This window comes from Eleutherodactylus coqui, chromosome 3 (genome assembly GCF_035609145.1).
Source record: "Eleutherodactylus coqui strain aEleCoq1 chromosome 3, aEleCoq1.hap1, whole genome shotgun sequence".
Lineage (NCBI taxonomy): Eukaryota > Metazoa > Chordata > Amphibia > Anura > Eleutherodactylidae > Eleutherodactylus > Eleutherodactylus coqui.
Window position 1 is genome coordinate 116576640 of NC_089839.1, and position 12590 is coordinate 116589229.

The following is a 12590-nucleotide window of genomic DNA, read 5'->3' on the forward strand; positions in this document are numbered from 1 at the left end:
ATATAATAGGTAGTCATTGGGTAAATCCATACGTATGATACTGTGGTAGTCGCAGGGCTCCTCTTCTTTTAAAGACACTTTTGGTCACATACACTGATATTTCATATCTTTCAAACCAATGGAAACCAACAGACGGCGAACACCTATATAGCATACCTTGTATGTAACCTCTAGCAGAACATAACAGGGAGTGTTTGTGTCCACATCCACAGGGACCAGAAGCCTCGGCTCAGCAGCCAGCACATAGAGATGTCGTAAGGCTTGAAGGTGATACCTAGTTATACAGATATACAGATTAGTGCTCACCTACATAATGTCACAGGAAAATAGTTTTGTAAAACAGAAATACTTCTGAGCACATTACATGCTGGACGAGATGAGCGCTACAATCACATCGCGATACATTTACTGAGCCGATGTACTGCAATGCTCACATTTATAGGATAATGTATAAAAAACTGCGCATCGCAGCCTCATGTAAACTTGGGAGGCCACAATCGTTGCAAGAAAAAAACTGTGTCACCGTGTTATACGATTGCACCAAGTCCGCCATAGCAGGAGCCAATCTTTGCCACTGCTCTATTTGGACTAATAGTCTATGGCCGAGGAAAATGTATGTTTTCCATTAACTACTGAAGTTAAAGCAGCAACTAAAAAACACATGGACTTGTCCGTTTCCTTATTTTCCATAGCCCTCAATATAAGCACTCCAATTTCTCGGATCTGGGGGTGTCCCCAAATGTTCATGGAAGTAGTTAATGGCATAAACTACTTGATGCAGCGTCTGGATGATCTGGTACTATGCATGATGCCAAGTATCTGCTCAGGAAGCACATGGGAAAAAGTTCATGAAACCATCTATAAAAAAAAAAACAAACGATCATAGCAACCAATCACAGCGCAGTTTTCGCTTCCCAATTATGCCCTTGAAATATAAAAGTTGTGAATATTATGGACAAGAAAAGAGGATTTTTCTTACTTAACGTAAAAACCATTTCTCCTCACGTTCATTGGAGGACACAGAAAGACCTTGGGTATAGCAGCTGGCACTAGGGGGTGGACACTAAGAACAAGAGTATTCGCTCCTCTCACCAGCTATGCTCCTCCTGCAGGCAGTGAGCTAAATCAGTTTGTACATAAACAGTAGGAGAAGAACAACTTAAACACATGGCATCAAATGCTACAGACTGTATTAAAAAATGTGTAGGCTTGAGAAGCCAGGCTCTGTATTAAAAAAATGTGTAGGCTTGAGAAGCCAGGCTCTAAATTAGAAGTGTAGTCCACAGGCCAGGTTCTGAAAGCTCTGAAAGGAGCCCTGGAGGGAGGAAGGTGGCAGGAGAAAAGTCCTTTTCCCAGCATCTGTGTGGGAAAGAGGGGAGGCCATGGTAAGAAAATGACCTAAAGAGTTGGAATAAGAATGAGGAGGCAGAGGAAAACCTCTTCACCAGACAGCTGCAAAGGACATTAAGGGAACACTAAAAGTCCCCAGAAAGGAGGGAAGGATGTGTCCCAGACAATGGATGGGAGGGGGGAAGGTGTGTCCTGGATGATGGATAGGAGAGAGGGAAGTTTCCATACTTACCTAGCCAAGGATACTTTCTGAAATAAGGAGCTTGGCCTGGATAGTAAGAGTCTAGCAGTGTTCCCCTCTGACTCCCCTCCATGAGTGTGAGAATTTTCCAGCTGGTTGATCACCATATTATTAGGGGGGACCCTATATAGCTAGTGGGCCACAGAGAAGTTAGGACTCATCTGTGCCCCCTTGTCTTCTGGTGGTTGTACAGATAACAGAGATTAAAACCACAGAAGACCTGAAGAGCAGGAGGTCTGCCTCCTACGAACACTAAGCTAAAACAGATTTAGACCAGTGCCTGCAGGATGAGCATAGCTGGTGGGAGGGACAAACTCTTGTGCTTAGTGTCCGCCCTCTTGTGGCAGCAGCTATACCCAATGTTTTACTGCGTCTCCCTATGACACAGACGAGAAAGACCGTTTTTCTTTTAGACAATATAATAAAAGTACATAAACGCAAACACAGTACAATGTAAGCAGCCCATGAGAAGCTCCCAAGCAACAAATGACACTTACCTGTTATCTGTACCGTGGACAGGAAAATGAGGATACAGGGCACAAAGCAGAGCTGCTATGGAAGAGTTTGAAGTGCTGAGTGAATACCTGAAAATAACACATAATTAAAAGAGGTTTATAGCAAACACCGCAATAGGTTATCACAAAATCAGAGAGAAGGTGATTAGACGTAGTACAAGGGAAACGTACAGCAGTTCCCCAACTAGTTTCCAACTCTCATTTCTGAAAGCCCTTTGGAAACTGAATCAGGAACATAATTGATTGCCACTGGCAGCAACTTTAGGTTACCTTCGTGCTGCTCTATGATGCCAGATTATGCCACCCAGATGAGGACAAAAGACATCCTGAAGAAAGGACACACTGGGGGGAATTTTACTTACACTGATATTATATATGCCAGTCTATAAATGCCCTGTAGTGAAGTACTCCAAATTTATTACGAGACACACTCTTAATAAATTTGGCACATATCTTTTGAGTCTGTGCGCCATAATATGACATTTACACCAGCTATGAGCTGGCATAGATACCACTATAACTTACATCAGTTTCTGAAATAAATTATGGTAAAACTGCTTGGCCGCAGAAATTGCCAAACACTTTCAGAAAAGTGACAAGCATGACGCAAAAATTTTTTCTTTTAGGCAAGTACAAATTTTGACCTTTTTTCTTTCTAAACTGGAAACTGTCAAATTCTCAATAAATTTTTCTACCCTACGGGCTTTCTATAGCAAACTAGCAGAACTTCAAAGTCAAGCTTTCATCTAATTGTTTCACGTACTCAGGAAAATTAACGTCTGGAATCACGTTGGTTTCTGCGGTGACATCAAATATGTATAATGTGGTTTGGTAGAAGCCAATAAAAAACACAGCTAGTCACCTTCCACCTCCCAAGAACAACAGTCCCAGGGCCATATGATGTGCCAGGTGGAAGCCGTAGTTCATCTCTCCACCGGTCTTCTTATGCATAAACCGGCACAGCTGAAGAACTCTGAGATTACCGGAGCCAGCCATCACCATGGAGAGAGATAGGAGCACCACACTCAGACACGTCTCAAGGTTATAATGACCTGTCTTAAAGAGAGAATTTAAAAAGAATCTGTCTACATTATACCTTTTAAACAAATACAATATTTACATTAAAAGCAGAACTTTGTAGAATATTGCAGGGAAAATGTATTTATCATCATTGCTAAAAGCTCATTGTCACAGTAACCGAAAATAGGAGCATGTTCTATCACATACAGATTTTGCCGTGAATATGCACCGAATTCCACTACGGAAAAAGCACTTCCATCCAATACATACATAGTGCTTTTCCCGAAAATAAGCCCTACCCTGATTTTTCACGATTTTCGGGGAAGCTTGAAAAATAAACCCTAGCTGCAATACATAAAAAAATTGGAAAAGGAAAAAAAAAGGAAGACATTACCTAGCAGGCTCAGTCTGTGTCCCTCTCACTGCCTTACGAAGCTTCGCCGCGCTCCTTGCAGTCCTTGGTCGCCAACAGAAGATCATTTCCTGGTTACGGGATTCATAAATCCTGCCTCCAGGAAGTGATTGCTCTGATTGGTTCCTCGCCTGCTGCATTGATTGGCTGAGCAGCGGTCGAGAACCAATCACAGCCGTCGTGTTGTGGAGGCAGAATTTATGCATTGGCTGAGCCATGGCATTGATTGGCTAATTCATAAATCCCGCCTGATAAATATATTAGGGGAAAATACAGAGATTGCTCCCATCATCTATTTATACCCAGGACTGTAACAAGGTAGCACTCTAATAACTATGTATAGGTATATCAGGGGACAATACAGAGATCTCTCTATTATCTATTTACACCCAGGACTGTGACTGTAAGAAGGGGGCGCTCTAATAATCATGTATAGATATATCAAGGGACAATACAGAGATCTCTCCCATCATCTATTTATACCCAGGACTGTGACTAACAAGGGGGCGCCCTCTACGTCTAGAGGAAAGAAGGTTTCTACACAACATAGAAGGGGGTTCTTAACTGTAAGAGCAGTGAGACTATGGAACTCTATGCCTGTGGACGTAGTGATTGAGAACTCAATAAAAGTATAAGAGGGAGGATGGCTCTGCTGCACTCTAAATCAGTAGGAATAGTCTCAATATGAAAATTAAAATAACGAGACGCGTCGGCATAAAAGAAACAAATAACGGGGCGATTTCAGAACTTCGGACCATGAACAAGACGGACCTATCCTATGCTCTATAATACCCTTCTTCCCCCCTACTTGACAATCTCCTCCCTTCCCCTCTTACCCACTCGCCCCCCCAACCCCTCCCACTCTCTCCCCCCCCCCCCCCCTTACCAATCTATCTGGCCATTAAGGCCTTCCATACACACACACATATTATATATATATATTATACATAAATTATATACTTATATATAACGTTATTGACTTGACTCTATATTATCTACACTTTTAATTCCCCCCTCAAAAAAGAGTTGTCCAGTGTTTAGGACCTAGGGAATACGACTGTTATATTTTGAATTGTCATGTTATACTTGTATTATTCGTTTCTTAAAATTCCGCCCGGAATGTCAGGAAGAAACGAAATTGTCGGGAGACGTGACGGCGACCCGTCCCTGACTGATACCTAAACTGTATTGCTGCTGTACTGTACTTTCCAATGCGGGTAATAAGATACTTTTGAACCAAAAAAGTATAAGAGGGACCTGAACACCTTTCTTGGGCATTCTAATATTATATGTTATATCACAGATTACTTCAGGAGGGTTGATCCAGGGATTATTCCGATTGCCAGATTGGAGTGCGGAAGGAATTTTTTCCCTCTCAAATAGGGAAAATTTGTTTCTACCACATTTTTTTGCCTTCTTCTGGATCACCATTATCTTCAGTCTTTTTTTTTTTTTTTTCAATCAATCCTTAATTGACAATAGAAAAATCACAAATATCACACATTTATGTAACATATGTATAATAGATTACTAACTGCATCTCCTCAACATGCCTTTTACGTTTGTGCTATAATTGCCATGCTAAACTTGCAAGTGCAGCCCAGCAATCGAAACAAAATCTTGAAAATAAGCTGCGCTATGTAATAGCGCGCTAATACGTTATGTATACTGAATAGCCACTTTATTAAAGCCACTGGCACTTTCACGATTGGAGCTTCCCTATGGAAATCAGAAAAATGAGTATGGAGTGCAGTGTAAAATCAACTAAGCAAGCTTTCAATGAATCAGTTTCAGTTTGAATCTACAAGACAAAAAAAATAAATAAAGAGGAATCCGAAAGACTTCGTACAAGGCATGGTCATCAGTGCTACACTGGCTGGAGCCAGCATTTCAAAAAAGATCTTACAAAAGGGGATCCTATGGACGTAAATTACTTGTCAGCAAAAGGGGTCAGAGAAGGATGTCAAGAATTGTTCTAACAAACAGGCAGTGCACAATCAAGCAACTGCAGGCAATTACAACACTGGTGGACAAGTGCACAGGTTTTCGTTCCTTATCACAAATGGTTTATAAGAGCAGACAAGCAGTTCCAGTGCTATTGCTGTTGAATAAAAATAGAGTGGCAAAAACTGGATCACTGAGGAGAGGAAAAACATTGCCAGATGAAATGTCAGAATGTGGTGCAAATAGCATGCATTGATGAACCCTTCCTCTCAGGTATTAAAGCCGAAACGGGGTTTTTTTTTTCCACCCCCCCCCCCCCCCGTTCGGCGCAAGACAACCCCGATGCAGGGACTTAAAAAAACCGCACAGCGCTTACCTGAATCCCCGCGCTCCGGTGACTTCTTACTTACCGGTTGAAGATGGCCGCCGGGATCTTCTCCCTCGGTGGACCGCAGGGCTTCTGTGCAGTCCATTGCCGATTCCTGCCTCCTGATTGGCTGGAATCGGCACGTGACGGGGCGGAGCTACACGGAGCCGGCATCCTGCACGAGCGGCCCCATTGAGAAAAGAAGACGACCCGGACTGCGCAAGCGCGTCTAATTTGGCCATTAGACGCCGAAAATTAGGCGGCTCCATGGAAACGAGGACGCTAGCAACGGAGCAGGTAAGTGAATAGCTTCTTATAACTTCTGTATGGCTCATAATTAATGCACAATGTACATTACAAAGTGCATTAATATGGCCATACAGAAGTGTATAGACCCACTTGCTGCCGCGGGACAACCCCTTTAACAGTTCAGGCTGGTGGAGGAATGGTGTTGGGAATGCTTTCTTGGGTACTCTGGGCCTTCTGACACCTTTGGATGGATATTGTGATGAACGGTTGTGGTTCTAAAAGCCAAAGGTGGTCCAAACACTATTTTTCTCGCCTGTATCCTATGACAACATCTTTAAATCTGGTTTGTGGTCCTGTTTAATAGCTGTGATTTGTTCAAGTGAAATTTAACCATACAAAAAAATAAGATGTTTAGCATGTGAAAGTACCTTCTGTAATGTCTAAACATTCAGTAATTTACAGAGTTTCTTTTAGTCCTACTTGTTTTGTGGTGAAATTTTACCTTGGGGGATAACTTGCTAACCCTTTAACTGCAGGATATGGGATAACTTGCTGATCGGTGAGGATCCGGCTGCTGGGAACCCCAAGAAACCAAGATTTCTCATCTGTATCATTGGGAGACCGAGCTTTGACCTTGGGTATATAGCACCTGCTGATTGGAGAAAAACACTAAGCAGACAAACGAGTAGGTTCCTCCCGCTTGATATATACCTTCTGCAGGTACTCAGCTAATCAGTTTTTAGCTTAGTGTCTGTAGGAGGCAGACCTCTTCAATCAAGATCTTCAGGACTACAGGGATGTGGGGACAGGCCAGGCAGTTCGCTGCCTGTTCTCCACGAGGAGGGCATACGGCAAGTGTCTGTCCTCCTCCAAGAAGCGATTTTAGGTCGACGGAACAGTATTACTCTTTGCTCTACCCCTACACAGGAGGGCGAACGGTCAGACATTGCTGTCCGTTGTCTGCCATACCTGGAGAAAAGGTGGCATGGCTGGGGTCCAGTTCGTAGCCTGCCAGCCATTGGTCCCCCGGAGGAGCCGCCTCTCCCCTCCCTGCGGCGTATGGGGAGCTGGTCGGGGGACCGTGCTGGAGGCAAGGAAGGACGAAAAAAAATATAGGCAAGTAAAAAGGAGCCGGTAAGAAAATAGCCTTCCTTGCTGACCTGCCCCTGTACAGGAGTCCCCTCATGTTTCATGCTTCCTGACAGGCTGTGTATTTGTCACATGGGGTGTTTGCCACCATGCGGTTTGTGTTATACCTACACTGGCTGCCTTGAGGTCATGTTAGAGCTTCCTGCTGGGATCTGTGGTTTCTTAGTGGCTCAGCTTCACAGGTGTGCTGGCTGGGCGTGGTGCTTCAGTCAGCCAATTCCCAAAAGTTGCGCTCATATATATATACCAGCTCATTGTCAGTGTTTGCTGGTTTTCCTCTAGAGGAGTCCTGTGTTTCTGCAAGTCTGATGGTTCTGTTCTGGCTCCTGGTGTGAGCAGTGTGATTCTCCTTCATTTCTCTGCAGGTTCTGTGTAAACTGTGTCATACTTCTGTATCTGTTTTAGTATGTCCTGCTGTCAGTAGTGTCACTCTCCTGCATGTCTGATGTATCCAGGAGAAACTGATTACTGCCGACGTGCGGCATGCCTGCGAGCTGCAGTGCAGCTTTAAGGTGTAGCAGCCGTTGTGAGGCCTTAGTGGTGTAGCCGTGCGTGTTCTGCATTGGGTCACATGGCTTAGTTTATGCCGCCATGGGCATGTATGTATTGGTCACTGCACGTCAAATTGTGTTCATTTGCCGTTGGCTGGACTGCTTTTCCAAGTCCAGCCACTGCGCCGAAGTGGCAGGTGTTTTTTTGCACGTGGAAGGTTCTGTATGGCAGGGGTCGTGGCTGGAAGATGGGAGTCCTGCTGTCTCCTCCTTGCACAGCTCAGGCTCCGCCCACCCCTGATGGCTATATGCCCCATGGCTCCACTTCTTCCTACAGGTTGACGGAGCAGTATTTCTCTCCGCTCTACCCCAACGCAAAAGAGTGAATGGCCAGACATTGCTGCTTGGTTAACCTCAGCACGATTCTGGGGCTACTGAGACCTGTGGCACCTCCCATAATGCTTCACTCATTAGGAGAGCTTTAAACTAGAACAATATGGGAAGGGAAGTGAAAAGACAGGTAAACATATACAGCTAATTAATACATTTGAGAACTTCGCTATTAGAAGTGGAAAGAAAGAACAAAAACAAAAAATTCAGAAGGCAAGTAGAGGAGCAAGAGACACTGATTACAAACTAAAATGTTTTTACAAATGCACAGAGCATGGGAAACAAACAAGGAGAATTGCAGCAACTAACACAGGAAGAGAAATATGATGTCATTGGCATCACGGAAACTTGGTCGGATGATGCACATGATTGGAATAAAAGGCTTGAAGGATACAACTTATTTTTATAAGAAACAGACCAAAAAAAGGGGAGGAGGTTTTACGTTGTAGGTTAGGAAAACATTCATCTCCACGGAGATTCAAGCTTCAGAGCATGGTAGTTCTGTGGAAACTGTTTGGGTAAGAATACAAGGAGAAAACAACAAAAATGACACCATCGTAGGCATTTGCTATAGGCCACCTGGACAAGCAGAAGAAATTGATGAACTCTTTCTATATCAGATGGCCAAGCTCTCCAAAAAGCATGACATAGTGATTATGGGAGATTTTAATTAACCAGACATTTGTTGGGAATCTCTCTTAGGTAAAAGTAATGGATCCAACAAATTCTTATCTGCTTTTGCTGACAACTTTATCTTCCAAAAGGTCAAAGAAAAAACAAGGTGATCTGCTATCTTGGACCTAATTCTTACAAACAGGGAGGAAATGGTTGAGGAAGAAAGGGTGGCTGGGACCTTAGGATGCAGTGATCATGCTATCCTTGAATTTTGGATAAAAAGGGGAGGAAGACTTGAGAAAACTCAGACCTCAAGGTTAGATTTCAGAAAGGCAGATACGAAAGTATTTAAAGAAACCAGGATGGATGAACACAGAACTTGCAAACATGTTAAAAACAAAGAAAAATATGTTTATCAAATGGAAAGAGGGGGAAATATCTAAAGAAGAATATAATGCGGTCTGGAGAAACTGTAGGGCAAGTGTCAGAAAAGTTAAAGCTAATAATGAATTGAGGCTTGCAACAGAGGCCAAAAGCAATAAAAAAGGATTTTGGGGGTATGTCAAAAGCAAAAGAAAAAACTCAAAGATGCTATAGGATGCTTACAAGATGAAAATGGTGAATTGGTTAAGAATGAGGTTGAGAAGGTCAAACTTTTAAATTCATATTTAGTATCGGTTTTCTCTCAGAAAGTAGATGGAATATCAACTGATCTTCCCTGTGCTATTGGGGAAATAAAAGAAAGCAGGCTATCTATAAGCAGAGAGATGGTGATGGAACACTTAGCTAACTTAAATGAATTCAAGTCTCAAGGTCCAGATGAATTACATCCTGGGATACTAAAGGAAGCAGCGGAGGTAATTGCTGAACCACTCGCCATAATCTTTGAAAATTCCTGGAGAACAGGAGAAGTCCCAGAAGATTGGAAAAGGACAAATGTTGTCCCCATCTTCAAAAAAGGGAAGAAGGTGGATCCAGGAAACTACAGGCCTGTGAGCCCGACTTCTATACCGGGAAAGATCTTTGAATAAATTATTAAACAGGATATATGCAAGTACTTGGATGAAAATGGAGTAATTAACCAGAGCCAGCATGGGTTTGTAACAAACAAGTCATGCCAGACTAATCTAATTTCCTTCTATGATAGTATCACTGAATGGGTTGATCAGGGAAATGAGGTGGATATAGTTTTTCTTGACTTTAGTAAAACATTTGACAAAATATCTCATACTATACCTATTGAAAAAATGACCAAATATGGGATTGACAAGGCAACTGTTACATGGATTCACAACTGGCTGCGCATCCAAGTGGGAGAATATATCAAGTGGGGTACCACAAGGCTCTGTCCTAGCCCCAGTGTTGTTCAACATTTTTATAAAATGATCTGGAGAAGGAAATGGATGGGAAACTGATCAAATTTGCTGATGACACAAAGCTAGGAGGGATAGCTAATACTAGGGAAGAGAGAGAGTATTCAAAAAGATCTAGAAAAGCTTGAACAGTGGGCAGCAACTAACAGAATGGTATTTAACAATGAGAAATGCAAAGTCCTACATCTCGGCAAGAAAATTGAAAAAGGCACATACAGAAAGGGAGGAAATGAGCTAAGCAGCAGCACATGTGAAAAAGGCAAACACAATTCTGGGATGTATTAAGAGAAGCATAGAGTCTAGATCACATGAGGTAATTATCCCCCTCTACTATTCCTTAGTCAGACCTAATCTGTAATACTGTGTCCAGTTCTGGGCACCCCACTTTAAAAAAAAGAGACAAACTGGAGCAAGTTCAGAGAAGAGTTACTAAGATGGTGAGCAGTCTGCAATCATGTCCTATGAGGAACGGTCAAAGGATCTGGGAATGTTTAGCTTGCAAAAAAAAGGCTGAGAGGACACTTAATAGCTGTCTACAAATATCTGAAGGGACCTGAAAACTAATAATACTTAAAATATAACTTTTATTGCCATCAGTTAAAAGAAATGAAGGACAAACAAATACATATATCTAAAGAGATAGAAAAGATAAAAGTGATCTAGATCAGGCCACTTAAGAAAGCAGATAAGGACTAAATAGGTCAAGCGATAGACGATCAGCTTCACCTCTTTATTCGCTTAGTCCTATTGTGACCAAATGTCAGAGATATTTCGACAATTATAGCACAGGAGTCCTCTTAATATAATGAGTGACAAAGTAAGCCTGAGCAATTAATCTATCCCTACGCGTTTCCCCCACAGAAAGTGGGTTCTTCAAGGGCATTAAAGAAGAAATAACTCCAGTACAATAAACCGGATAGTGGCTTGCGTATGTTCACTGATTAGTATTAATCAGATAGGAGAGGTATTTCCTTATCTCATTTCAATGAAGTCTAAGTAATCTAGATCCGGGAGAATAATTTCTAAAAGATAAGAAGGTAAATCTTATTGCCCTTTATATCTGTCAGGATGCGATTGCTAATTCCTAACCAGGGTTGTGCCGTTTATATCGGAATTAGGATAAGATAGTCCCCAAGCTGATACAAAGAGAACTTGATGTAGATCTAGCTAATCTATAAGAGAATTGGGCCAAAGTTTCTATACTAAGTAGATCTAATCTTGATAGCTTTTAGCGGCGCAATATCAATTCAAAGATGAAACAAAAATAAATAAAAAGAACGGCGGCATGACAGCCCTGGTGGTGGACTGGCAGGGCTGTCATGACGCCGTTCTTTTTATTTATGTTTCATCTTTGAATTGATATTGCGCCGCTAAAAACTATCAAGATTAGATCTACTTAGTATAGAAACTTTGGCCCAATTCTCTTATAGATTAGCTAGATCTACATCAAGTTCTCTTTGTATCAGCTTGGGGACTATCTTATCCTAATTCCGATATAAACGGCACAACCCTGGTTAGGAATTAGCAATCGCATCCTGACAGATATAAAGGGCAATAAGATTTACCTTCTTATCTTTTAGAAATTATTCTCCCGGATCTAGATTACTAAAACTCCATTGAAATGAGATAAGGAAATACCTCTCCTATCTGATTAATACTAATCAGTGAACATACGCAAGCCACTATCCGGTTTATTGTACTGGAGTTATTTCTTCTTTAATGCCCTTGAAGAACCTACTTTCTGTGGGGGAAACGCGTAGGGATAGATTAATTGCTCAGGCTTTCTTTGTCACTCATTATATTAAGATGACTCCTGTGCTATAATTGTCGAAATATCTCTGACATTTGGTCACAATAGGACTAAGCGAATAAAGAGGGGAAGCTGATCATCTATCGCTTGACCTATTTAGTCCTTATCTGCTTTCTTAAGTGGCCTGATCTAGATCACTTTTATCTTTTCTATCTCTTTAGAGATATGTATTTGTTTGTCCTTCATTTCTTTTAACTGATAGCAATAAAAGTTATATTTTAAGTATTATTAGTTTTCAGGTCCATTCAGTTAGCTTCTCTAAACTATACTGGACTGATACTGCCCCTGTGAAAAATATCTGAAGGGCGGTCACAGTGCAGAGGGATCAGCCCTATTCTCATTTGCACAAGGAAAGACTAGAAGCAATAGGATGAAACTGAAAGGGAGGAGACAAAAATTAGATATTAGAAAAAAACTTTCTGACAGTGAGGGTGATCAATGAGTGGAACAAGGTTACCACGGGAGGCGGTGAGTTCTCCTTCAATGGAAATGTTCAAACAAAGGTTGGACAAATATCTCTCTGGGATGATTTAGTGAACCTGCACTGAGCAGCACATTGGACCAGATGACCCTGGAGGTCCCTTCCAACTCTATCATTCTATGATTCTATAAGAGTACTTGCACAGGGATTATCTTGTACTATGCGCAGTACGAGATTTATACT

The 12590-nt window shown here is 41.9% G+C and overlaps 1 protein-coding gene across 2 annotated transcripts in view; it reads right to left on the minus strand.

Annotated features, from left to right (window-relative positions):
- ANAPC1 (anaphase promoting complex subunit 1) overlaps positions 1 to 12590 on the minus strand; it is a 127032-nt gene that overhangs the window by 23676 nt on the left and 90766 nt on the right. For both annotated transcript variants that reach the window (XR_010791192.1, XM_066595992.1), the window contains exons 37-39: positions 2969 to 3162; positions 2089 to 2175; positions 157 to 274 (exon numbers count right to left, since the gene is read on the minus strand). Coding sequence is in view for 1 of the 2 variants with exons in the window: in XM_066595992.1 (XP_066452089.1) it covers positions 157 to 274; positions 2089 to 2175; positions 2969 to 3162 (399 nt within the window). In the remaining variant the exon portion in view is untranslated. The remainder of the gene's footprint in view (positions 1 to 156; positions 275 to 2088; positions 2176 to 2968; positions 3163 to 12590) is intronic.